The sequence below is a fragment of the Ixodes scapularis genome, unplaced genomic scaffold, assembly GCF_016920785.2.
Source record: "Ixodes scapularis isolate PalLabHiFi unplaced genomic scaffold, ASM1692078v2 PGA_scaffold10__122_contigs__length_95168666, whole genome shotgun sequence".
In the NCBI taxonomy this organism is placed as follows: Eukaryota; Metazoa; Arthropoda; class Arachnida; order Ixodida; family Ixodidae; genus Ixodes; species Ixodes scapularis.
The window spans coordinates 20729990-20757013 of NW_024609836.1; the positions used below are offsets into that span (position 1 = coordinate 20729990).

A 27024-nucleotide genomic window follows, 5' to 3' on the forward strand; every position below is an offset into this window, starting at 1 on the left:
TTTCCGACTATGCATCGGACGCCATAGGCCGTGCTGAAGAGGCACGACAACTTGCGCGCCTGCGAACTCTTGATTCTCAGGAACGGCAATGCGCCCGTTATGACAGCCCCCACACTTTCGTCGCCTATTCACCAGGTGACCTGGTTCTGATCTGGACCCCACAGCGACAAGTCGGTTTTGCTCAGAAGCTACTACCTCGATATCGCGGTCCTTATAGGATCCTCAACCGAACAAGTGACGTCAATTATACAGTGGAACCCGTCGAAACTCCCCAAAATAACCGCCCTCGTCAAGTACAAACAGTTCACGTCCTCCGGCTCAAATCATACATCACCTATTCAAACGGCGGGACGCCGTTTCCACCCGAGGGGGAGTGATGTTAAGAAGAAAAAGAATGGACGTTTTCGTGAGGAGACAAGAGAAGAAGAAGAGGCAGAGGCAACGAGCTTTGGATGATTGTAACCGCCATTTTCAATCTTCACCTAATGTAAATTAAATCATTGTATATATCTATATTCGTCGTAACAATATTAATGACACCGCCAAAACAAGTAGTAACACCGGAGGCTCCTGTAACACCGATTTAAGTAAAAATATATATTGTTAGCAAAAACGAAAACAATATTCTCTTTCTTGCTCACAAATGTTTTTGACTGATATAAATCCCACAAGCATTCACAATGTCCGCTCTTGTTTTCACGATATTATGCTTGGGTGGACGCGTCGGCTCAAGAAAAATTCGGTAACGTTACTGTAAGCGGGCCGCCAGTCGGGTGATGAATGATCTTTATTGTTACGAAGTGCGCCCTTATCAAGGCGAGGAACGGTGTGACGTAGGACGTTCTACGGTACATGATTGGGTGAGCTCTTTCACTAGCATGACACAGCTTGTGCCCTGCTACATCTCCCCTCTTTAAAGGAGAATGGAAAGGGGAAGGGGCTTTGTTACAGTCTTTCGGGCAGTGGGTACCGGCAGGGTTCCCGGCGTTCTCGAGTACTTCTGCGTAGCTCTTGACTGGGCTCGTTGATGTCCTGGTCTGCCGGTCGGTCTTCGGTGGAAGGTCGACTTGAGTCCGGCTGGGATGCTGCCTCCCTTAGGTGCTCTCTTGTGCGTCGAATCTCGCGGCCGTCTTCAGTCTGAAGAATCGCTGAACGCGGGGTGCCCGCTGGTCTCAGGATGACGGCTGGCGACCAGGTTCGCTGGCGTGTGTCGTACGTCGTGACCTGTTGCCCCGGTGACAATGGCGGCAGGTTTCGGGAGTTGCGGTTGTAGAAGGTCATCTGCCGCTGCCGGATCTCCTTGAGGCGGTTGTGGACAGCTTTGCTTGGCACAGTCTCCGGCTCCAGGTGGCTTGTTGGTACTGGTAGCAGCGTCCGCGTCTGTCGTCCCATCAGCCTCTGCACAGGAGACTTGAGGACAGCATCTCTGGGAGTATTTCGCCACTCAAGTAAAGCCATTTGGAAGTCTGGCATTCTGAACGAGCACTTTTTTAAAAGTTTCTTGGCCTCTTGAACTGCTCTTTCACTCATACCATTAGAGCGTGGGTGGTAGGGACTAGAGGTAGTGTGCATTACGCCTAGATGGGCTAGAAAGTCTTTGAACTCTTTGCTGTTAAATGGTGGGCCGTTGTGTTAAATGGTGGGACTCTAAGCGGTGGATCACTCGGTTCTCGGGTCGATGAAGAACGCAGCCAGCTGCGAGACTTGGTGTGACGTAGGACGTTCTACGGTACATGATTGGGTGAGCTCTTTCACTAGCATGACACAGCTTGTGCCCTGCTACAGTTACGTTTTTAAACTTCCGCGTCTATCTATCCCAACCACCAGCGTCACATTCTCAAAGAGTTTGAGCTTTTCGCGATGCATACTTTATTTACCCGAGGCGAAAAACAAGGTTCTTTCCTTTTTTTGTCTCGTAAACTTCCTTATTTTTTTCTTTAGTGGCACTGTTCTAACCTCGAAAGCTACAGGCCTTTACTCCTGTTTTATATGTTGTGCATTCACTGGTTCCTGACAAAGTTGCACCAAGCTCCCCGTATGGTCACCATTTTGGTTCATGGTGTGACCAGTTTCTCCTTGGCTTCTCCATTCTCGGTGAGCTAACTGAAAATCAGGGCGACAGTTTGCTTTATCAGTATATTTCTTGTATACCGAGATTTTGTTATTCACACGCACCAGCGAAACAAGGGCACATCTTCGCACCTCCACCACATGAATCATCGCTGTTTCGCGGCACTGAAAAATAATTTTCTGGATTTGATAAAAAGAACAATATCATTATAAGAGATCTGTCTAGATAAACATTATTAATAAGTTACTAGCATAGGCAGTACCAGGGATGCTCATATTGGCGAGGAACGCTTTCGCTATACGATGGCCACCTTGGCGCAGGCGGTTCAGAACGACCCTTTGGAAGTTTTGAAGATTTGAATGGACCTAAATAGTGATAGATATGGCAAGAGACCGACCAGCCAATTGCCTCGCAAGGTTTTGATCGCCTGTATATGTGTTAGAATATGTTTGTGCCCTGCAAACAGTCAGGGAAGGCAAAGGGGCTACTTTCCCGGAAACCAACGCCGAGATGTTTCAGGGGCGCCCTTTTAAGGTTTCCATGCGTGAAGTCACGCAAAGATTTGCCTCGCCGTGGCGTCACGAGTTCTTACCCTGGCTATACTTATCATCAGATGCGACGGCAAGTAAGATGGTGTGTTTAAAATCAAATTAGAATAAAGGAGCCATCGCGTTTTTAAATCCTAAGTTGACATTCAGAACATTCTCTTATGCCCGTGATTTCGCCAATCGCGGGAAGTCGACCACGGCGACGGTTTTGGTCGGGGACGTCGCCAATACACCATTTTAATGCTAACGAAATCATAGCTCCGCGTGCAATAATCACAGCTAACCACGCGCAAGTTTGTCGCTTCAGAAAACGTACAGAGCGCGCGTCATATCCACTATATACTTGCGGACAACTTTCTGTGGCATTTTAGAAGAAGAAGTTGCGCCCATAGCTATGACAGAGCGACAGAGGCCATGATTTCACTGCATAGCTACAAAAAAGTTGTCCACAAGTCTAACACGCAAAATGGCAACGGCCAGAAGCCCTTTTATGAAATGGTCAAGAGAGAGAGAGAGAGAAATGTATGCTTTGAAAATACTCTGAGCATGAAATTGTCTATACTTGTTTCTAACGTTAACTTTGGCTACAAAATGAGAAAGAAACAAAACGATATAAGATCTACAACAAGAACGTTGTCCTACAAGCATTCCTCACAGTGAGAGCGAGAGATGGTCGTACAAACCAACACCAGCTACCATAGCAAACCTCCGACGGGGTGTCTGCATACCCTGCCAGAGGTCAGCGCTGGGCACAGCTTGGACACCAGAGCAGCGTGCCGATCCGAACGCAAACGCAGCACTCGTGCCACTGCCCTGTGTTTCTGCGCTGGCCTGCGCTATGGTAACAACACTACGGCCTTGATGTTTCTTAGGTAACATAATAAACCGGAGACACGGAAACAAAAAGGACATACACAGCACTGTGGTGTTGGACAAACAAGTGCGAATTTTTCTAAAACTGTTGTATTCTTGAGTCATAAACCTCATGGAGACTCGTCACTGTCTCGCCACAATTCTAGTTTAAAATTACTAAACACCCAGTTCGTCTGAGAACAAAAAAAGGCGAGCATTTTAATAGCTATTTTTTCTGGCCTTCAAGGACAAAACACTCGGATTTCAACCCACCGCTTAACAAAAAAAAAAATGTGTTGTGGTGAATTATAATTTAAATATAATTCGAGAAAACAAACCCCTTTTTATCCGAGCAGCTAGTCAAGCAAAGTGGACGATGATAACTTCCGGGGCCTGTACACAGCGTCACTGCGCACGAGTACAGCCTCCAGCCACTTGTTTCGGTCTCTCCCGACGAACGAAATGGCCGGAGAGCTTTGCGCGCCGAGAATCTTGGAGTCCATGCTAAAGCTCCCCAATGCGAGCGGTTGTGCGCCTGGTTCGCCCACGTCGCACGGTTATAATTGCCCTGTTGACAACGCGAGAGGAAGCATACCCCCGTGCAGGCGGGCTCGCACAGGTGGTGTCGGTTTGCATTCCAGCGGTTGCAAACTATTCAGCGTCTCATTTCCACTGCTCCACCTGCCCGTGCTCGGCGCTCTTGTTGGCTCCGGACGCTCGAAAAAAAAAAACGGGAAAACTCACGCAAAAGCCAAGAGCGCACTTCCTTTTCGCCGAAAAAACGTATGTATATTTCACGTTGGTTTATTTCCAATGCAGAGCTTACCGTGTTTACCATTTTGGTCGGGAATACGCTCACAACGGCGTACAGTGTTGAGAATTACTTTAAGTACATTGTACTTAGTCTTAAAGTACTACTTCAAGTAGGTTTACGAAACTTGTACTTTACTTGAAGTACATTCACTGAGTTTGTACTTGTACTTTACTGAAAGTATTTTTTTTTTCTGGTACTTTCCATGAAAAGCACAATTCTTGACTTCAAGGTACATTCCCCAAATGTGGTTTTGTTAAATTTGTACCACGAAATGTTTCTTTGTCAACTCCGAAGAAATACCTGGGAGGGATATTCTGCTCTCATCAGAAACGTGAGCAGACGACGCACCGCTCCCTTTGTTCTGGGGGCGGCTTTCCCGTAGCTTTTTAAACTCTCGCAACTTCTCGGTCGGTGAGCGCAAGTGAGGAGGTTTAAAATATTAGGAGAGCAAAATTAGTCATAATGTAGCATCCGAGACTGTGGTGTGGAAAAACTAAAATTTCAAGTCGAAGCAAAAAAAGAAAAAGAAAAGCAGTGGAGAACGTCACAATGTTTTGAGACATTCTTTTTCGTCTTTTCCTTCCATTTGAAAGTTCCTCAATATTTTTGCACCCAATCTCAGGTGTCACATTATGAATAATTATCACCAGCTCTCTTGCACAAGGAGAGGACACTCCTCTATGAGAGGATTTGTTGCGGAAGCTACGGGGCCGACGTCATGCTCTCCCCTAGTACATGTAACGCCCTTGGATGCAACAGTCCAGTGCAAGGGGTGCCAAATTCAGAAGAGGGTCTTCTGAATTTGGCTCCATTCCTGAAAATAACTACTCTGCGGCCGCTTGACTTTATCAAATATTTGCCGTTGTTTTTGAAAATAAGTCATGCACCCTAGTATCCCTGGGCAATGCATACCAATGATACCAGTTAAAGAATCACAGTTCAGGGGAATGAAAGGGCATCATCAAACATTGTGTTAAAATACTTGTACGTTACTTTTAAAGTACATTGCATTTATAGTACTTTACTTCAAGTACGTTGCATCCAGTGTACTTCATACCCTACTTAAAGTACATCACGTCTCATTTACTATGTACTTTACTTGAAGTACCTTTTAGATGTTCTTTACCCAACACTGACGGCGTAATACGTGTTATCAGCGAGTTTTATAATATCGTACATAAAGAAAGAGCGCGGTCACCCACCACTAAACATGCCTCGAGCCAAAACTGCAGTTTTGACTGACGCATGACGACGATCTTCTTTCTTTCCGTATGCTATTCCAAAATTCGCTATTACCTTATAGAAACTCTTCTTTTTCCCGGAGGGGGGTGGGAGGGGATCAGCCTTCGCATGTGTTCTTGGACAGAGGAATGGAGCGTGCTCATCACGTGAGTCAGGACAGCCACTCAAACGCCCTGCTGGAACGTCGTCGTCAAGGGGTCCGCTGTCGTGGTCAGTCCCAAGCCTCCCGACAACAAACAAGAGTAGGCGAGAAGGCGCATGCCTCGCTGTTTGCGTGGTTCATGATCGTACTGAAAACGGAAGCGGAGCGCGCCGAAGCTTCCACGCTTTTCATGAAGCGCGCGCTTTTTCTTTTTCTTTTCCCTCTTTTTTCTTCATGCACGGCATTCGTTGTTTTCAGCTTCGCACTGATAGCCTTGTAACTCTCAATAAAGTCGATCGAAACACCGACGCGCGCGGTTGACGTCACGGGGCTGCGGCGGTGCTGCGATCAACGCTGGGCAAGACAGCGGCCGCTTAGTTTCCACGTGCGACGCGGCATTTCGGTCTGCCGCAAAGCTGCGTGGCTTTTGGTTGTGCCGAAACGTACTGCGAAAGTGGTGGAATAGGCTTCCAGAAGTTCCAGGCGGACGCTGACAGACGCACAAAACAGATAACCTGCATGGATTTAAAAAAATGTTCGCTTGCACGGACGATTGCATGTGTGGCAAGCCTTCATTGAAGGTAAGTGCGTAGCTCTCACTTTTGTTCCCAGCATTGAGACACACCTATGTTTAGGGACGTCATCTGATCCAGACCACCTGGATTTCGTTCCTACGGTGTTTACACACAAGTTACCGCCCAAGATTTCCTCGGTTGCTCGCTACACTCTAAAACAATCGTGTATTGTTACACTCTTTGTCCCATGTAATGCACCTGAAAACTTCAGTTCGACGTATAGCGCACTATAGTCGAACAGACGGCCCCAAATTTTACGTGGGGATTGATAACGGTTCGATATAACTTACTACATAGCTAAACTACGTATCAGAGATTACTGAAAGAAAACACTGAGGTTTTGCAGCATAGGGTCAAGAAAACCCCGATTTTTTTTTTTTTTCGTAGTCAGTAACATGTACATTAACTATTTTAATAAGTTTGTATCACACTATTTTAATCAGTTGTATCAAGACTCTCGTGGAAGCTGGTACCGTCGATTCAACGGCAGTGAGCTGTACGCCGAACTCAAGTTTTGGGGTGTCTTATTTGGGACAGAGGGTGTAAGTATACACCCTTTTTATTTTTTTGAGAGTGTCTACCCAGGCATCGTTAGGAGCAGGGGCTTCCCGCTGCGATGGCATCACCTTGGCTCGGACGACGCCCAACGATGCCGTGCAAAAATACTCAACAAAAGTATTTAATTAAGATAAGATACTAAATACCTCTTTTGAAAATGTGTTTAGAGTAGTATGTAAGTTACTTTTACTACGAACTACCGACGGCACAGATGGACAGAATTGGCAGGTGGCGCGTGACGTCAAGTCTGACGAGCACTGAGATCATTTAAAAACGTAGGAAGCGAGGAGGAAAATTGTGATTATGAATCGCGGTGGTGTTCAAACTGACATCGGACTGCCGGATGTTTCCACTTTTATAATTTTTGCGGGAGTCGTGCCGCCTCGCGATTCCTGATTGGACAAGCGTCCAGAGCTTGCAGTCTTGTACCGAGCTTGTGGAGTAAAACAAGTGCAGTTGAAGTTTCGACACGAACGATATTCAATCTATTGGTACGCGCAGCGCTCAGCCAGTTCTAACCAGAGTCAAAGTAGGCCTCGAGAGACTCGTGCGCTTGCACCGTGTCGGCCGCAAATTAGATTGGCGAAAAGACCAGGCAGACGACAACGTGCGCCATCGAGGTTAGCGACAGCAACTTGGCCACTTGGGCGTCGGAGGGCCGGAATAAAAAAAAGGTTATTCATATTTTAGGACTTCTGAATTACCACTTCCCTCTCTAATACAGCCAACTGCTCCTTGCTCATGGCATATATAAACGCAAGCCACCACGAGATTTGTGCTTCGAATGCCGAATGGTAACGAGTTCAAAGAGAAATCTTGGCACGCGGCGTTCGAACCACGGATATTGCGGTGACTGGTGTTTGCAGGATGTCTTTTGTATGATGTATGGGCAGTGTGCCCCCGCCTTTATGCCCGATGGAAGGATTATGTGGTCGCGTCTTACGGACGCGCTCGTGCCCCCTGGTCGAGAGCAACGTACGTATATGCCGCCGTATACTTCGCCGAAACGTGGCTGAGAGAGCCGCGGTGACCCGATCAACGCTATCATCCGCTTCCCTATCTAAAATCGGCCTTGCGGCGAACAGCGCCGGCAGCCCGCTGCACAATGGTGGAGATAGAGGCAAATGTTCGGTGCGATTGCGCTCAACAACCTTACCGATAAGATGGCGGTGAGTAGCGAGCTCGAAAATAAGAGCCTTATCGCGGGGCCCAGTCAATGTCTGATTTCGTTCTTCCGGAGTCCCTTTTGCACGTTCGGAAGCCTCCACTCTCCCCACGCTCAGTGCGAGAGACATCCTCAGCCCGGTGAAGGATCGCTCCACTCGGTTTGTTTGTGTTCTTCCCCTAGCTCCATCCCCGCCCTCGTGACCGAGGCGGCCGCGATGAAGGCGGCCCGAGTTCTGCTCCAGGGTTCTCGGCGGGCGGCCCACCTGGGGCCCGCGGCTGCTCCGGCGGCTGATGGCACCCACGGCGAGTCGCGGGTCGCGGCCAAGCCCTTCGGCCAGATGCCCCGCGTGCCGTCGTTCCCGCTGGTCGGCAGCTCCTGGATCTACTGGCCCCTCGTCGGTGAGCGTGCTCTCGGTGCAGTGCTCTGTGACTTTACTTTCTTTTGCCGAATAGCCGGAGTCGCACTTTCCGTACATCACACAAACGGTCTGCAGACAGTGCGACCAATCTGACCTCAGGCAGTATTTTGTAGAATTACTGCGGCTTGCCAACGAGGACCATCGAGGCCCACGGCGTTTCTCGTCTGATATCCCCGGCTGGAACTAGGACCGAGCGCAGCGCACGAGGGCACCGTCGACCTTGCGCTTTTTGTCTGTGCGTCTGGTGTCTTCTATCCTTTGGCTGCGCTCCGAGTTATTCTGAAACAAACTATAGAAATAAAGGGGGGGGGGGGGGGGAGCGTGAAACCCGGGAGGACAGATTTTCCTAGTGGCGTGACTGTCGTCGCTCTCGATGGAACTTTCCTTACGCAATTTTTACGACAATAGTTTCGGAGCGTTTAACCCTGCGAATGCGGACATAGAATGCACGCCATTGAGCGCGATGAGATCCTGGCTCATGCTCGCTGGACGTAGAAGAAGACCCAATAAGCAACACGCCTTGCGTGCTGGTTTTTGTGGCATTAGGGAGTTTTAGTAGATCGTTTGCAAAGGCCCGCTACCGCTACGAGCGCGCGCTTCAGAGCATGCATCGAAGTGACTGCGCGAGCTCCCGCTACGATTAGCGTGTCCTGAAAACACGATCTACTAAAACTCTCTATTATCGAGTGAATGCTGGATTGTAAAGGGAGCGTGTGGAGTGTGCTAACAACGTATCTTGATTCGCTATAAATAGACAATTAATAAGGGATGTTTTGTGAAACGCCGACACGATTTCCAATTACCCACTCCCCCCCCGCCCCCCCGCCAATTGTTTTTATTGGGTTTAAATTTTAATGAAATCATAAACAAAAAAGTAACAACGGTATGCGCCTCCTGTTCCAAGAGCTCGCGTAAAGGCGTGGCAGTTGTGTAGTGCTCGCTTTATTATCATATGTATATGTAGGAAGTGAAAGAGAAACGTACTCCGTTATACTTTGGGAGAACATCAGCATTCAAAGAAAGAAAAATCGCCCAAAAAGAACAGGCCGATACCCCGACGTCAGTGTTGGTCCGTCCCTCTGGCCAGTTTCCTTGGTCTCGGACATCTGTTATGAACATCGATCTGTTCATTTATACATGAATAGTCCGAAAAGAATTTATACATGAAAAGCCTGAACACTAAACGGACAAACCGAACCCGATAACTGAAATTTAAATACCAACAGTCAAGTGCTGGGGAGGAGCAGACTACCTCTGTGGAGAAGGAAATAAAGGAAGTCGAGAGGACAATAGGGGAGGAATTAAGGGAAAATCATCTCGAACAATGTACACGGTACGAAATCTGGAAATAAGGAACATTGTTATGATAATTCACGGGGGAATTTGTTCTTATCTGAGGCCAGAACACGAGTAGTGAGGACTGGGACAAATAAGGTAAAGTATGAAAACATGGATACGCGGTGTGCCGTATGCCAAGGGGAATACGAAACAATACAACATATGGTGCTGACGTGCACTGGGCTTGATCCCGCCCTCCAGGAGAGGGCGACGGATTTAGCCTGAGCACTGGGGTTTGCAGACGATAATGGAAGAATCGATGATAAGTGCATTTTAATAACAAGGAGGAGATTGAAGACAGGTGGAAATTATCTAGGGAGATTGGAATGACGCACAACTAACATAGCTGATGCAGGCGGGACAGAAGAAAATTGGCGACTCCCTCCCCGGGAGAAAGAGGCAAGGGTGATGTTTTTATTTATTTTAATTTTTTTTGCCCGATCCCCCAAAGGCCATTTTGGTGATATATCCCACACCGCCTGGTGATTGTTACGAAATTGCAGAGGGGAAGCAAATTGACTTAGAAGGGAGAAGGGAGGAATCGTACTTTTGGTTTCTAATTCATGGACTAGACGGCGCATGCCACCGCCCTTTACAAAGGGTGCAGCACTTAGCAATCATCCATCCATCCAGCCATCGTGTGACGCAAAGTTCTTTCCGCGGTACCGCAAGACGTACGACTGGCCCGGTCACAAAAGCAGTTCCGATCACTGATCTCTATTGTAGTAGGCTGGATCGCGGACCGCGGCCTCGGCAGCTGGGGCCGAGTGTCGCCACCGGCGGCCATTGATTGACACCAGCCAATGCATGGGACTCTATGGGAAGAACGAGAAAACGTGCCGTTTTCCCCCGTTGCTAAGCTGTTGTCGGCACTGAAACTTTTTGGATGCTTTTCGATAAGCCCGTCAAATAGCTTGCGTACAAACATTAAAACTGACAGCCCTCGCAATTCTTATAAATAAATATTTTGTGGTCGGGAGTGACTCCGCTGTAGTGCAGCTCTATGAGGCGAGTTACCTGGAGTTACCGCAGAGTCGGTGGCGGTTTCGTTGAGTTGGATTTAGCAGACGACAAGCTCGAAGGCTTTGCTACGCGGAATTCGCTCACTCTCGGAAAGCCGTTGTCGAGATGGAACTTCTTTGTTATTAATCAACGTCCAGACTTCCCCGAGGACGGTCTCATTGGCGACAAGTTCCTTTGTTTACTCCACTACGAGAGCAAGCTTGCCAGCTCAGCCGTAGGTTCTCCGGTACGTTTGATTTTTTTATTCGGCGACCGGACGTTTGACAAATACCGATTCGATCTCCAAACACCCGACATAAGGATCGCAGCGCACCATAGAATACTCGCCTCTGGGCACAGCGTACACGCTTCAATATTCTTTCTTCTGTGCGTTTCTCCCATAGACTTGCGTGTATTGCCTGGTGTCAAGCAATGGCCGCCGGTGGCGACACCGACCGGCTCCCGATCCGCTATCCAGCCTACTAAAATAGAGATCAGTGGTTCCGATCAATCGGGTAACATGCTATGGCTGTTTTACTGACTTTCTTCGTAGTTATCAAACATTTGGAGCAAATGTTCATACACATTGTTGGCCAAAAAAAAATCGCAGAGGTGGTATTTACAGGGCGCCATAATTAACCGCGATGTTTGCATCGCATTCGCAGAACGGGCCCTACTTATTTTCTGATAGGAATTACAATATTAGTGGTGAGCAATGCACGTTGCAGAAGCGTTGTGGAAACTTACCGTAACCTCACGCTGAGCAGGAACGAACTCAACTATGGCGGCCAGTGGAGAGTTCTGAGTTCACGGCCTTCCAAAATCTTTTCGACGAACGGCGTCGACCCCACACTTTCCTCAATGTAGAGTTTTTTGGGGAGCTGGTGAAAACTCACGTCCGTGTTGTGCAGCGGGTCGTTTGCGCAACTCACAGCACAGCAAGACGTGCTCGGCATTGCAAAACAATGCCAGTCCCTTGGGCTCCTTGCACTTCGGCACCACGACACGCTTGAGCGAGCAAAGAGTCGATATTCCTTTTCCGTGATGACCGAAGAACACGTAAAAACTTCGGCTGTTATACTATAACATAACAAGCAGAAATGGTCTGCTAAGACGGCTGAAAACGAAGCAAAAAAGCACGGAGAAAGAAGTGGCAGTACCAACAAGTTACCTCCTCGAGTACGAACATGATCTCTGTGCGCAAGGTTGTTTGACAAACAGCCAACTCGCTAAATGCTCGCTGAGAAACTGGTGGCAGTATTTTTAATATCAGTTTTAGAGTGGATCGCGATTTTTCATTAGTGTACTATCTTGGCTCGTATTCAGTCTCCATGAATCCAGATCATTCATTTATTTTAGTTGGACTGGTTCAACCATGAAGACGATTTTAAACTTTTGTTTTAGAAAAGGGTGTTCTTTGACTCTGTAGGGACATGGCAATATGCTCGATCTATTTATACAGTTCCATGAAACTTGTTATTTCGTGTAAAATAAATATTAAAAAAAAAAACGAGACTGACATTCTGCTGTCCCGCCGTGCAACCTCTCTTAAAACGGAGGGGACGTCAGAAATGAACCGTCGGTTTCGCTAAAATTCACTGTTCATGAACGTAGATGGCGAGGTGAGCTGAGTGGCGCTTTGTGTGGTTGGAGAACGTTGTACCGCGCTGCGACTGCGTATAGCCAGGGCATTCGCGCTTCGAATTCTCCTTGCCAAGCACTGCTTTAATAGACCGATATCACTGAATGTTCGGCGCATGCGGAATGCTGCCTTAACTAAAGTTCACGAGAGGCCAACGTTGCAGGAGGACGGCAGTGAACGAGAGGGCTCGGGCCGTCTCGTGCTCTAAATGCGCAGAGCTCCAGCGAGGTTGTCGCACGTGCAGAAAGACTTCCCTCCATGCATCGCGGCCGTGGTGCATGGCGTAGTCAAACTGGCGTTGGGATCGGTTGCCACACTTCTCGTGAAGCAGGGATGACCCGGTTGCTCGCGGCAGTTTGTCGATGACGCAGTCAAACGCATTCAAACGCAACTGTTTGTATGGACCACGCGTTTTGTCGTACTATGTGTACGGACCTTGTTTTTTGTCGACATCGTCTATTGCCGATCGCGTTGCGAGCGACGCCACCACATTATGAAGAGCAATTAACGTTGCGTGTTGCTCTTATGTATCAAACGAGACAGAACACCATGGTAGGGTTAACGCGGACGGCGTCAGTTTTACTTGCCAAGGACATGACACAAACTTGATGTATTATATTTATTGCATTTTGGGGCAGTCCTGCTCGAGGAAGCTCTACGTAAAAGCGACGGAGCCTTGGGCTTGCGCGGGCGTGTTTATCAATGTTAGGGTGTACTACACTTAGTTGCAGCTGAAGTTCACACGCAGCCAATTCTACGAGCGCGAGTCTGTGCCCCTGAACAGTGCTTGCATTGCGCGAGCGCGCGTGCTTGGCAGGGACGCCGAAGACCCGGAGCTCGCGCTTGTATACCATCGGCTGTGGCTTGAGTTAACCTGAAATGATGGATAGCGGTAGTTGCGCCAGCGGCAGAAACTTATATTCGAAGCGCAAATGCCGTGAGGGGGGAATCAGTTGTTTGCAGTTTCGCTTCTCTAGATTTGTTGTTCTCGTTTTTCTTTTGTGGAAAAATAATTGTCTGCGGAACGCTCCCTAATCTTTGTTCACTTTCCTTGTGCCTTGGCAACTTATTTCTTTGTTTGCGACTAGGGCATGGTAACAGTAATCAGAGATAAACGCCCATTCGTCCGTTTTTTTATCGTTCCCCATCTCAGGGTTAACAAGATGACAAAAATCACGCGCTAAAATTTGTTTGACAAAAAACCCGAGATACATGCAGCCATTACTAATAAACTTTCCACAGCAATGTAGTATATTGAAAACTATGGGTTCTGTTAAAAACTGATAATGTCAGTTTTCAAGCAATACTTCTAACTGCGTTTTTCTACTTGTAGATGAAAAAAAAACTGCACGACAAGTAATTAGCGCAAAAATTACAAAAAATAAATACAAAATAAAGTAGCACACACCAAGTGCCTGTAAGGGAAAGGGGGGGGGGGCAGTCAAGCTGCTTGGACAGTTTTTTTTTCCCAGCCCTCCATTATATTTGCACATAGTACATAAGGTTATTATTGAAAGCTACTATTTTAATCGCTTTTCTTCAAATTACGTGCTTTTCAAGACTGAATTTGGCTCAAATTACCGTGAGACGCTTAAGGTTACATCAGGAAACAGTGAACACCATAAGTTCATGTAAATATGTATGGTAGGGTAAGTAGAGAGCTGTTAAAATGCCATAAATATCTTCTTTTTTATTGTCAAGTGAGTTGTCACATTGTTAAAAAAAATCAAGAATTCAAAATATAAGCAGTAATAACAAAATATAAGCTTCTTAAAATAATAATGCAACAAAGCTTGGTACGATCGCGCAAAAAGTATCTGCTTTTATTTACGCTTGCTAATTGTCACCCTTTGATTTACCTAAGCAGTTAACTAAATCGCTGTAGTAACTATGAACATAACATTTTCATTTTACTTAGGATTGACACGGTCTTGGACGCGGCTACATCCACATAATATTAATGTAGTCGTGTATCAAACGGCAACAGTTGCAGCTACCCTTCGCCGGAAGTACACCTTCCGCTCACCAATGTGTTCAAACACCTTCTGGTCTCGCCGAAAGTAATTTTCCTGACGTACGTCGCATTAATTTTTCCAACGTCTTTGTTTTTCTGTGTCAAAAAATAGTTAACATTCGAGGACACCCGGTTCAGGTGACAACAGATAGCACGCACGATGTAGGTTTCGTGAGCAGAGAAGTACTCAGTCGACGCGGTTGCTCAAGCGAGCATTGTTAACCTCGCGATAAGATAAGCAGAAGCGCGATCGAGGCGGCAGCCTTGGGTCGTTTTTGACGACAGCCTGACTACTTATTATTCACCCTTGGTATTAGATGAGCTACAAGAGCTTGAGCCTGGCGGATAACGAGACAATGAAGACACATCCAATGGTTTTGTCTGCCTTGCCATGTTCCATCAGTGAAGCGCTACGGGATCGTAAACCAACTACTTCCGCTACTCGGTCGTAACCTACCCTACAACAACACCGAATGGGGTTAGTGGTATTATAAATAAATAAAAAATGCAAATACAGCTGACGAGGTTGGGACTGTGCATGCTCAAAGGACGAAAGTAAATAGATGCCTTTACATCCTCATTAAGTACAAGAGTAATGGTGAATTCCACTCGTAGATCTGGAGCGCTTTCCAAAATCCGCGAGGGAGGCAAAATTCCGCTCCGTGGGACCCGCTCCGTATCGACGAGGGGAAGATAAACTTGCATTTTTGGAGCGACCTCCCCCACACCCCTCCCCACCCCTTCTCCTTCCGCCGTTCAAAATGGCCGTCGCTCGAACTTGACCAGCCCACCAACGCCTCAGCCGGCTGATCTTTCCGACGACCAGTGACGACTGTCACGGCTTAGCTGCAGAAGTAACACGCGACACAGGCCGGGCGGAATTATACGTACCACGGCGCCCATGTCACAAATAGCGAAGACGTCCGCGTTCGGCACCGTCACATACCTTTCGGCCGCCTCGAAGCGGCGGGGCACGGACAGCGATTGCCAGCGGTGGAGTTCAGATTGCTAGTACGACTTTAATAAACACAGAGGTAACAAACCATCACTTGCGCGGTCGTTGCCTAACCACATCTTGCTTTATTTCACGGGAAAACGCCGATGGAATGCAGTGTAAAAAGGTAAACAATCACTGGCTGCAGAATGAATAGGCCTAACCTTGCGTCTGCCTCCGGCTTTTCTGTCGTTCTTTTTTTCGTTCTTCCTCGGCGATCACAGATGTCAGCGCTTACGATTTGCCACGCTCCACATTCTCGGCTTTTTATCCCTGATCTACGCGAGGTAGAAGCGTTCGAGCCGTCACAGTCCAGAGTAAACAACCGACGCACCCGAACAGATCCAACTCCACCGACCGGCCCGCCGATCTCTCAGAGTCTCCAACCTCGCCGCGCATGCGCACCGCCGATTTAGACGGAAATCACGTGGGCCGCTCTGTCAATTTCCGGAGAGATCTGTGAAATCCCGCAGAGCAAGTTCGGCGGAGTTTGGGGCGCTCCGTGGAGCGGGCGCTGCCAGAGATCTACGAGCGGAAGATGACCAACTTGAGCCAGATCTGCGAGCGGAATATGCGCGCTCCAAATGGAGCGCTTTTGGAGCGCTCGAGATCTGCGAGCGGAATTCACCATAAGTAAAAATCTGCATGCACACTACATAGAGGCGACTGGAGCGTATAGAATCGAGACTTGACAATTGTGACAGGGTACAGAAGATAAGAAAACACATAAACTAGGCGCGTGTGATTGGAGTCGATAAGATGTGCTGCGGTCGCATCCCCATAAATGCAGGCATTGTTCCTGTTAAATAAAAAAACCTTAAATATTTCACTATACTCGTTTTCACTTCAAGAACCGTAGTAAAAAAAAGTCCGGCTCCTCGCAGAGCACAACTAATTTCGTCCTTCATGTGGAGTGTTAAGATACATGTAGGTGCATTTTAGAATAGATGTACGTTATCTTATCAAGACGTACACACTTCAAACGCCAAAAGCATCGCTTCTTGCTCCGACAAACAAATCTTGTAAGAACTATTTCGTGCGGCGTCTTGAGTTGAAAATGAGTATAGTTTGTAAAAGAGTATTTCAGTTTTTGCAGACATACACAAGTTCCTCAAAAGAAGTAATTAAGTTAAGTTATTGAGTACTGACCTCAAAAGTAGCTTGAGTAGAGTATAAATTACTTAAGTGGAAAGTAATTGATGAAATTACTAATTACCGCAAAAACTAGCGAATTACTTTTGAAGTTACTTTTATATGTTTTTTATGGTAACAAGAAAGTACGTAGGTTATGATCCGTTAGCGAAATTGTGCTAGCGAAATATGAATCTGCTTATTTTTTCTGAGATATGCTTTAATAGCTGTTTCCGCTTCTGCGTGCCTAATTGTTTTGTACTTCATTTTGTTTTTTGGTCAATGATGTACTGCGAATGTATCATTTCTACTTTGAGGTTTAGCACTGCCGGAGTTTGATTTTTTAGACAGTGTTTGCTTGTTTACAGTGCTGCGCAAAGTGCATCTAAATACTTGAAGTACAAAGAAAATTAGACGTTATGTACAGGGTGTCACATAAAAAAAAAAATTACAGGTTGTTTTTGTTTCTTTACCTTAAAAATAAACTAGGCGTTGCCGAACGCTCATTCTCTGCCCAAAGGTAGCGCTAGAGGTCACAACCATATGCCAAAGTTTCAGCCCAATCCTATACCTTATTCAAAAGTCATAAGTGATTTTCTGAAAATTTCAATGGAAAAGTGGAGCCCATTTTTGCCCGTTTTCGGTTTCTGGTGCCATAGAGCCCCATTTATCCGAAAACTCCGTCGGCGCTCATTTTCCTATTGAAATTGTCAGAAAATTACTTATAACTTTTGAATAAAGTATCGGATCGAGCTGAAACTTTGGCATCTGTTTGAGACCTTTAGCGCTAATTTTGGGCGGAAAATGAGCGTTCCGCAATGCCTAGTTTATTTTGCAATAAAACAAAAAAAAAACGTGTACATTTTTTTTGTGACATTCTGTACTTCAAGTTAAGTAGTAAGTACACCGGGTGCAATGTACTTGATCTAACGTACTATAAATACAAAATATTTCAAGGTAAAATACAAGTACTTCTAACACCATCTTTCATGATGCCCTTTCATTCCCCATACAGTGTTTTGTTTTTTTTTTTTTAACTGGTATGCATTGCTCCAGGGGTAATCGGGGGTGCATCAGTTTTTTACTGAAATAGCAGAAAATAATTGTAGAAAGTCAATTCGCCAAAGAGTAGTTGTTTTACTCTCGCTGACGAGCTATTTGACACAATAAACTTATAAGGTACTTATTTGTGTCTGTCTTAAAGTCGCCACTACTTCACTCAGAGAAATGACCAGATGATGTCTCAAAAAAGAGCGCTCTCACACGACGATACGCCTTTTTTTTTTTTTTTTTTTTTCAAATTCGGGGAATGCAGATTGAAGTCGGGAGCTTTATTTTGCACGGAAAGTAGCAGAAAAATTACTTCGGTAAAGTGCAAGTACATACTTAGAGAATGTACTTCAAGTAAAGTACAACTTTTCTAAACAAATATCTCTTTAAGTTATATGTACTTAAAGTACTTCCCAAAACTGCTTGTTTGTTATTTTTTGTATAAAAATGTTGGGAGAATTACTAAGGTTTCTCGAACGATCTTCGGATCTTCGAAGATCTGCATATTCTGAGTTTTTGGAGGAAAAACATCGCATAAAGGTCCCATTTGCGTTGCCCTTTAGCACGCGATTCTTCGAGTACATCACAAACTACGGGAGCACCAGATAAGCTTCAGAGTGGGTGCTGCATTTTGTTGCCTTCTTTGAGTGAGGATGCATTGTGTATACCTCCTGTAGTGGGCGAGAGTTTCTACGTTAAGAAGAAGCGGGGACCAGACCTTTCTTTAAATGGGTCAAGTCTCCTTGAGATTTGGAACACAAAGAAACGGCAGTCTTCAGTGCTAATCCCACAGTTGCGTCGTGTCTGTTCGCTTCCCGCGCCTCGTAGCAGTGTTGTTGCAATGGGGGGGGGGGGGGGGGGGGGGGGAGGGAGGGAGGGAGGGAGGGAGGGAGGGAGGGAGGGAGGGGGAGGGGGAGGGGGCTCGTGAATATTTTGAGGGGTCTCGGACTCTCCAAACCACTTTATTCCCCCTCCCCCTCCTACGCCACACGCTTCCCCCTCTTTGCAAATATCAGCTGATCTTCCAAAATCTTATCTCTTTTTGTGCAGGAAAGTTTGTTGATAGGAAAAACAACCACTGAAATTCGAAACTAATTTGTAATTTGAGTAGAAGTTACTCTGAAAAAGTGATTAAAGTAAACTACTAATTCAATAAATAAAAATGTAATTGAAAGTTACTAAACTACTCAGAAAAGTAGTTAAACTACAGTAACTTGAGTAAAGTAGTTGAACTACGTACAAGTCTGAGTTTTTGTTACCAGAAAAGTTGCGAATAATACGTAAAACGCAGCTTGTAACAAGTACTTACAAGTCCGCCCCATGGAATTGTCTTTCGAATCACTCGCCCTTCATGAAACTGTTTCGGTGGCGCCCTCTTATAGCTTCCGTTCGCGGCGTCACGACCAGGATTTGCTTCTCCTTGATTGGCAAGATTTGCCCCTGAATCGCTCTGATTGGCCCAATTCGTCTCTCCGCGAAGCGGCGATTGGGCAGGCATTATCAGAACACAGGAAGTTATGGTTTGACCAATCGCGAACTTCGACCACAGAGACGCTTTTGGTTTCGCGCGTCGCTATCCTGAGAGACGCGGCTGCCCCTTGGCTCGCCCCCAGGCAAGTACCACCCGGACCGGCGGCACGAGGCGGCGCTGGACATGCACCGCCAGTACGGCCCTATTGTGGCTGAGAAGCTGCCTGGCCGCTACTCGCTGGTGCACTTGTTCAGCGCCGACGACTTCCACGCGCTGTACCAGCACGAGGGCAAGACGCCCTTCCGCATGGGGGCCACGGCCTTCAAAAAGTACCGCAGCAGCCGCCCCAAGTACTACAAGAACATCGGCATCCTGAACATGTGAGCGGCACACGAGGAGCAGTCTCTCGAAGGGACTCCCGTGTGAAAACAATAGACCGATCTCACCAAGCGTTCCACGCATGCGTGACGCCGCCATAACTGTAGCTCATATGAGGCAGACGCCAGTTTACGAGACACCTCATGCCGCCTCGTGCTCTGCTCGCGCAGACCTCCAGCGGGGTTGTCGCGCGTTCAGAAAGACTACAGCTCCCACGGTGCATAGGGGCAGTGGTGGCGTTCTCAAACTACATGGTGAAATCGGTCTATTCAGCGCAGCTGACAGGAAGCAGCGGTCCTACGGCGCGAGCTGGAAACTTTGGCACATGCCATCCTCCGGCCGGTGGAGTATTCATTGGAGGCTATAGGCCATCATAGTTTTTCGTCACGACGCATACTCAAGATGTTCTCTTGCCAATCGTCTGCCAGGAACATGATATTTAATTTAAACTCATGCACGTTCCGCGCATGAGTTTGTGCAGGCTCGCCGACAGCAGGTGTTCAGCAACATCGGCGCAGCAGCCAGCTCTTACCGCTTATTCACATAAGCGGATCCGCGTTCGCAAAGCGGTTGCGAACGCGGTTGTATAAAGATTCAGTGCAATTGCACGCGCACTCGATGACATCAAGGGCGCGTGCAATTGTACTGGATCTTTATACAACCGCGTTCGCAACCACTTTGCGAACGCGGATCCGCTTTCAGTGTGAATGAGCGGTTAGTCAGTACGCCTGGTGGGCAAACAGGCCGCATTTTTAATCGAATGATTAAACACGAGCTCTGCGTCGTGGTTTAACGTGGCACTTCGACGCACGAACTCGCTATTTGAGCCAATGAGTGCTGGTATCGTAGGTCTCAGAGCTGAAAATTCTGCACTGTAACGCATAGCGGGATATTGGTGGCCGAGTGAGTTAGCGCACCGCTCGGAGCACGTGGAGCGAAAGCGCGCTGCGGAACCCAGGGATCCTGGGTTCAATCTCGCCCCTGCCCGTTTTGATCTGGATGAGCATCGTACTGGCGTGTGGTGGTCTTTCACTACTGGGTGATGCACGTTTTTGAGCCCAGGCTAGAGTTTGTACTGCACTGACTAAATTTTTTATCTATACAGCTGAGACACCAGACGCCCATTGGGACTGACTAACTTCCGGTTGCCTAAACATTCACATAAGAATTATTTACTGTACCACAGATCGCGCGAGTTAACTTCAGCACTAACGTACAAAGACACTATACTCTGTCTCAGGAGTTGTGTGCAACAAAGGCAAAGGCATAGGCGCGGGCACATGGCTTTTAGATTTGCTTTCCTTCCGCGAGTGCTCGTGAAAGGAAGGTAAATCTGAAAGGCAAGCGCTCGCGCCTGTGCTTTTGCCTTTACTGCACGCAACTCATGAGATGGAGTATAGTACCAGCGCGTGGCATTCAAAGCTGCTTTTAATGGGTGAATATCATGAAAACAAAGCATTTTTCAGAGCCCTCTCTCGCGCCCAAGTTTGCCAGCACTAAAAACAAAGTTTTGGGTTGTTTGTATGTTCATACAGCCTGAACTTAGCCTGCCTCAACGGGCAATTCGTCGTCCATAGTAACCGGAGACACGAAACCATCAACAAAAAAAAAAACGGACACAACGAGTCTCAATTTACGTACTTGACACTGTCCTTTACGTCCTCCTCGGCGTCGTCCTAGACGTCGTTCTTGATGTCGTCATATACGTCGTCCCCCAGGTCGACTTGTCTTTATGCTATAGATAAGCAATTTAGCCAGTGCAGTACAACCGCTAGCCTGGGGTCTTTAACGTGCACCACGCAGTAGAGGTACACGACCGCACACCCGGAACGATGCTCATCCAGATTGAAACGGGCAGGCGTAGGGAGTGAACCCAGGACCCCTGGCCTCTGCAGCGCGAGCATTCGCTCCACGTGCTCCAAGCTGGTGCGCACTAAAGTGTACTCTAGCCCACTCGGTCACCGATCCCCTTGAAAACAACTTGTGAGGTATACATATAAAACCACACGTCACTGCACGGTCTCAATGGTTGCCAGATAACGCTTCTGACAGGTTATATTATCCGCTGGTGGTTACAGCCGAGCCTGTTTTAAAGCGGCAGCTTTATAAACCCAACCACGCTCAAGGTCACCGAATCAGGCTGATGTAACGCCCGTGGCTAACGACCGCAGCTGAAGCGTAAAATGCGATTCACACTTGCGTTCAGTCCGACTAAGTGCCAGGGTTGCTATGGCAACAGCTGCGTCGAATAAAACAAAACGGGTAAAAATTGGTTTGGTTGGAGCAGCCGATGCAGCTGTTGCCATAGCAACCCTCGCACTTAATTGGACGCAACGCAAGTGTGTGAATCGCCTAGGGTGCCTTAAAATCGCCCATTAGCTCCGCTCGCGTGGGCTCGGGTTGCGTAAGCCAGTAAGCGCCGGTCGCGTAAGCGCCTGTTATGAAAGCTCCGTTTCCGTAGGCGCCGGTCGTGTAAGCTCTGAAGTGCCGGTAGCTCAAGCTAACGTGACCTGGCGTCCTCGACGTCGTCCTAGAGGTCGTCCTCTAGAACGTCAATGCCGACGTCGTTCTTGACTTCGTCCTCTGAGACGTCGCCCATGAGGTCGTCCTAAAGATCGTCCTTGACGTTGTCCTCGACGTCGACCTAGGCATAGCTTTTGAGGTCGTCCTATAGGTCGTCTTCGACATCGTCCTCGAGTTCGTTATAGAAATCGTCCTAGACGTCGTTCTTGACGTCTTCCTCTAAGACGTTATCTTCAGCGTCGTCCTAGAGACCGCTCATGACGTTGTCCTCCATGAGGTCCTAGACGTCGTCGAAGAGGCTACCCAGTGGTCGTAATCGACGTCGTTTTAGACGCTGTACTTGACACCGTCCTTTACGTCCTCCTCGGCGTCGTCCTATACGTCGTCCTAGATGCCGTCCTTGACGTCGACCTCGATGTGTGTACGGCATGTTACAACCATGTCATCACCGTACATTTCCTTTCCTAATTTTATTTTTACTAACGATGTTCCTGTAAAGCAACCGCATTTCATCGCCTTTGGTAGATTGAACGAAGCAGCAACAATTTGCGAGACTTTTTATATACGAATTGTGCAACGTCCTTCTTAAAATAGCTGCATTCTATTCGGCGCAGATAGAGAAGAAAGGTAGCGGCAGATAGCAGCAGAATTAATAGACTTTTGCGGAAAATCCTAGGAGACCTTGCAACGAGGGGAATTGTGGTGCTGTTCGGATGTACGCTCGGGCGCCGGTTCGAACGCTTCGTATATCCTGCAGGTAGCGACACGATTCATTCTTTCTTATAGTTGGGAACTCAGAGCACACCAATACATTTAAGCGAACGCAAAAGAAGGTCATTACATACTTTATTTTGCTTTCATTCAGCCTTCTCTGCGTTCTGAAGCCACCAACTGTTCAAACCAACGTCGACTTCGTCTGATCTGAACGTCACAATGCGTAAAGCAGCCGCTGGGGGCACCACATATTTCCGGAAAGGTCTATTCGAATTCGCCATGTTCTTTCAGTAAAATCTGCTTCGCCGTGCCTGTCGGCTGCAGTTTCATGTAAATGACAGCGTGCATGTATGAATGAACTTTACGTACGAGGTAACCGCGTTTCTTGAGGCAAGCCATTGAAAATAAAATAAAATTTCAGTAACTGTGACTCTTCGTCGCCTTTTTTATAAGCTTGTAATTTCGTTCAATTAGAGTAAATTAATCAGAATATTGGTGACAAATACGCCCATTCACATTATTTTTCTCTCTAGAGCGATGCCGCATGTCACTATACCCGAGGACAGCTAAACGTTAGTATTTGTAGGGCTGAAACCAAATAAATATGATGGCAATATCGTTTCTGGAATAAAAAATGAATAATTGATTGGCAGTGACGGTGTACCTCGAAGACATGGGATCTTTAAAATAATTATTGGAGTTTACCTTAGCAACTTCTCGCGAGGAACTGCGTCTGTAACTTAATGCATATGTGGCAAGGTAACTGATTGCACTCCGGTTCAAACAACATTATGCATCGGAGTGACGCGCAGTCCGCTGGCTGCCTCGTGCAGGCAGGGCCAGGAGTGGTACAACGTGCGTTCCAAGACGCAGCCGTACACGCTCCGTCCCCGGACCATCATGTCGTACGTGCCGGGCATGGACAAGATCGCCGAGGACACCCTGCGAGTCCTCGCCCGAGACAGGGACGCCAGGGGAGAGACAGCGGACTGCTACAAGCTGCTCTACAAGTGGGCCCTGGAGAGTGAGTGCCTCCCCTGACCACGCAACTGTTCCGCCAGCCGTGACCCGTCGCTATAGAATCGCGAGTCTCCGCCCAACCCGTTTGGAATCCACGCCGACTCGTTGTCTGTAAACCACCGCGTTTGTCCGCAGCAGTCGTGCCGATTCCGCATGCCTAGGACTTTGTAGATTCAAGATTCCGTTTGCTCGACATGCCGCGCTACCGCCCTTACTTGGCCTCAAACACATGAGCTATTGGATTCTTAAAATACTTCCTTTAATAATAATCCTTATTTTGACCCAGGAGGGTTGAGGTGTGCCAGAAAGGCGGGAGGCCCGAACCAGTTGGCCTAGTACACCTAAATAAAAAAGAAAGGAAGAAATCAATAAAAAAATAAGGCTATTTACAAGTTTGTTGTAACGCTTGGACACATTGTCTGTTCGTCTAGGGGCTGTGGCACGATACGAATAGAAACGTGCGAAGTGTGACTCTACGCTTGTGTAGTATGTGTAGAGATTGTGGTGCCAAAAAAGACAACCACAGATGCCGGCACCAAAGAGAGACAAACACAGACTCAGTTCTCAAGAGGAACACTGCGTGTGCACCTGTTAGTTCAAAAGGACAACGATAGCAAAAATTAACACAAGCGTAGACACCGTGCCTCATGGGGGACGCGGCGTCTTTGTTCGTCCTTTTCAATTTCCTGCTTTCTAATTTGATACGTTAGACTCGCGACCACTCGCCAACCGAGCTTTTAACAATTTTTCAAGTTTTGGACATTATCACGGGTACTCTTAAATTTTCAGTAATTATTTAGGAGTTGGCTGCTCTCATTTGCCAAGAAATACTTTCCAGAACACCCCTGGGAAGGAACTGTGTAACGTGTGTCTGTCTGGGCGCTGCCGTCCAGGCGTGGTGTACGCATCCCTGGACACCCGCGTGGGCTGCCTCAGCGTACCCCTGGACCCGCACTCGGACGGGGCCATGATCCTGAAAGACATGGACGACGTGTTCGCCTGCCTGCAGATCTTCGGCTACCGCTTCCCCTACTTCCGCTACTTCAGGACCCCCAGCTGGAAGAGGTTCGAGTTCGCCATGGACGACTTCACCATGTAAGCGTCCGCACATAAAGCCCGCTGCCCTGGCTCCTTAGCAGACACGTTACAAAAGAGTAGGGTGTCTAGGACGCGTCTCGGACGTGTGTGTTTAGCGTCCTATGCCGGCCATGCATCGAAAGAGTGGCAACACGTGCTGTCACAAAAGCTCGAGCCTCATGCTGACGGATGTCGCGATCCTGGCAGCTGGGCGTAGAATTTCAGAAAAGAAAAAATGCGGGAGAACGCAAGTGTCTCTGTCGTCCCAACTCTTGGCTGCCAAAGCTTCTGTTGACTGTCAATCTGGAGGGCGACCTGCAGCAGACCAGGCTTCCGCCACATTCACCACCGCTGTTGTGACACTGGTAGGGCAAATAGTTAATATAATATTCTAGAGGTAAAGGTGTCACGTATTCGGGTCGCTTGATAACGGCTGGGCAAACACGCGGACATCTGTGATTCCAGTTGGTACTAGCTAGTCCCGATGGGCCTATATCAGTGGCGGCGCCTTAAAATGCAGAAATAAGCAACACTGCCTGTAAGGTATGTACTATATAGTTCTAGGTTACACACGGGAATCGAGAATTGAAAAAAATTAAGTTGACAAGCACTCGAGCAACTTCAACTCGTAGCGGCAAAACGAACACGCCTAACCTTTCGTCTGCTTTCTTTTTCTGCTCCTCTGTCGCTTTTTGTATTTTTTTTTCTCGTGACCTCCGATCTCAGCGTTTAGGATTTGCAGCGTTCTGCTCCCGTTTTAAACCCTCTGCCGCTAGGATCGCGGTCGGCGACAGCATAACACTTGTAAGACGTCATTAGGCTGAATTGATGGGGCCTCTTTTTAGGACGCGGTAAATACACTAGTCGGACACGCGTTTCAGGCACCGCACAAAAGAGTGTGCATTTACTGTTCCTCGCCCGAGAAGAAAGTGAGTATGTTACTGGCTTCTAATACTTAGGTTTCAGAAACAGCAACGGGAAGTGTTTTCCCGTTGCTGTCCTAGATAAAGTAAACTGGAGGTTGATGTAACTCTAAAAAGGCTGATAGGGCATAGGAATACCCTAGCAAGAGGAAAAATGGTCATCCCAATCCTTAGTGAGAACAATTATATGAATGAGCCTAGTAAACACACAAGAACTCATAAGATGGCATTAGAACTCATATGCGACTGATATATAAATAATTTCTATTCATCGTAGAAAGCATATAAAAAATGTTTCTCTTTTCAATTCGAATCTTGTTGATTCAATAATTTTACTAGTTTTCGACTTTGCAGGGAGCAATTCTTATTAAAAACAGGATAAAGCTGGTGCACTAAAATATGAGAGCGGCTACACTGTCTCTATACCTTGTGGAGGGCCTCTCCCAGTTCATTCATTTGGCACGACTTAACCACGATGAAAATACAGCACGGATATGGTTGAAGGCAAGGTTAGAATATAGAGGTTACTTAGAAACAATAAAAAAAAGTGACTGGCTGCTTTCTTTTTTTTTTTTTTTTGTTTTTTTTTGACTCCGTCAAATAGTGAGTGAAGCACGTTGATCGGGCATGACCTGCTGCTAAGTACCACCCGGATGACTTCAAGGCACGATTGTCCGCTCAGTAGAAAACAAAGGCTGCGGATTAGGTCATTCTTAGGGAATATCGGACCCGCCACATGCGGCAGGCAAAGACGCTAAAGCTCCACGAGAGCAAAGCGACAAACGCGTGCGTTTTGACGCCGTCACGTGCTAGCGTCACACTCGTTGGGAGACGCTACATTGGTGACGACGCTGACGCGAGCCGCTGCGTGCATCCATTAACGATGACCTTCGGGACAGAAAAGCGCAGGTGGTATTGGTCCGCTTGCGGTTGTCGTTTATTTCACTTGAACGTCCGCCGTGCTGCCCGGCAGCCGCCTGTTCAAGCACATCGAGGCCGCCGCCGAGCGACTCAAGACCCGGACGGAGGACCGGGAGTACACGATCCTCGAGTACCTCCTGGCCGAGAAGAAGCTCGAGTTCGGCGAGATCCTGGCCTTCATGAGCGACTTCATCCTCGGAGGAGCCGACACGGTACGCGACTGATATGCTACCACTCAGTGGGCCGCTGGCACCTGTGCATAGGGCTGTGCTGTGACCACGGTGGAAGAGGAGAGAGGGGTCGGAACAAAACCGGAAAGGGGGCAGAAATATTCCTTGGGCTTCGCTCATTTCACGGCAGGGCAACAGTCGGTTTAGAGCCCTCGCGTCGGCGCGGTCGCACGCTGCGCAGCCTCGAACAGGTGCGCGCAAATACTGA

At 47.6% G+C, this 27024-nt stretch overlaps 2 protein-coding genes across 2 annotated transcripts in view; one reads left to right on the forward strand and one right to left on the reverse strand.

Moving 5' to 3' along the window:
* Positions 1–945: 945 nt before the first annotated feature.
* On the reverse strand, positions 946–1623 carry LOC121834740. Its single transcript, XM_042288493.1, has one exon. It carries the CDS (start codon positions 1570–1572, stop codon positions 946–948), a length of 627 nt encoding a protein of 208 aa, XP_042144427.1. The 5' UTR covers positions 1573–1623.
* Positions 1624–8081: 6458 nt separating this feature from the next.
* LOC121833828 (probable cytochrome P450 301a1, mitochondrial) overlaps positions 8082–27024 on the forward strand; it is a 32090-nt gene continuing 13147 nt past the window's right edge. Inside the window, exons 1-5 of the mRNA XM_042287510.1 lie at positions 8082–8368; positions 19173–19410; positions 23479–23669; positions 24559–24760; positions 26639–26798. Coding sequence (XP_042143444.1) covers positions 8185–8368; positions 19173–19410; positions 23479–23669; positions 24559–24760; positions 26639–26798 — 975 coding nt within the window. The 5' untranslated portion in view covers positions 8082–8184. The remainder of the gene's footprint in view (positions 8369–19172; positions 19411–23478; positions 23670–24558; positions 24761–26638; positions 26799–27024) is intronic.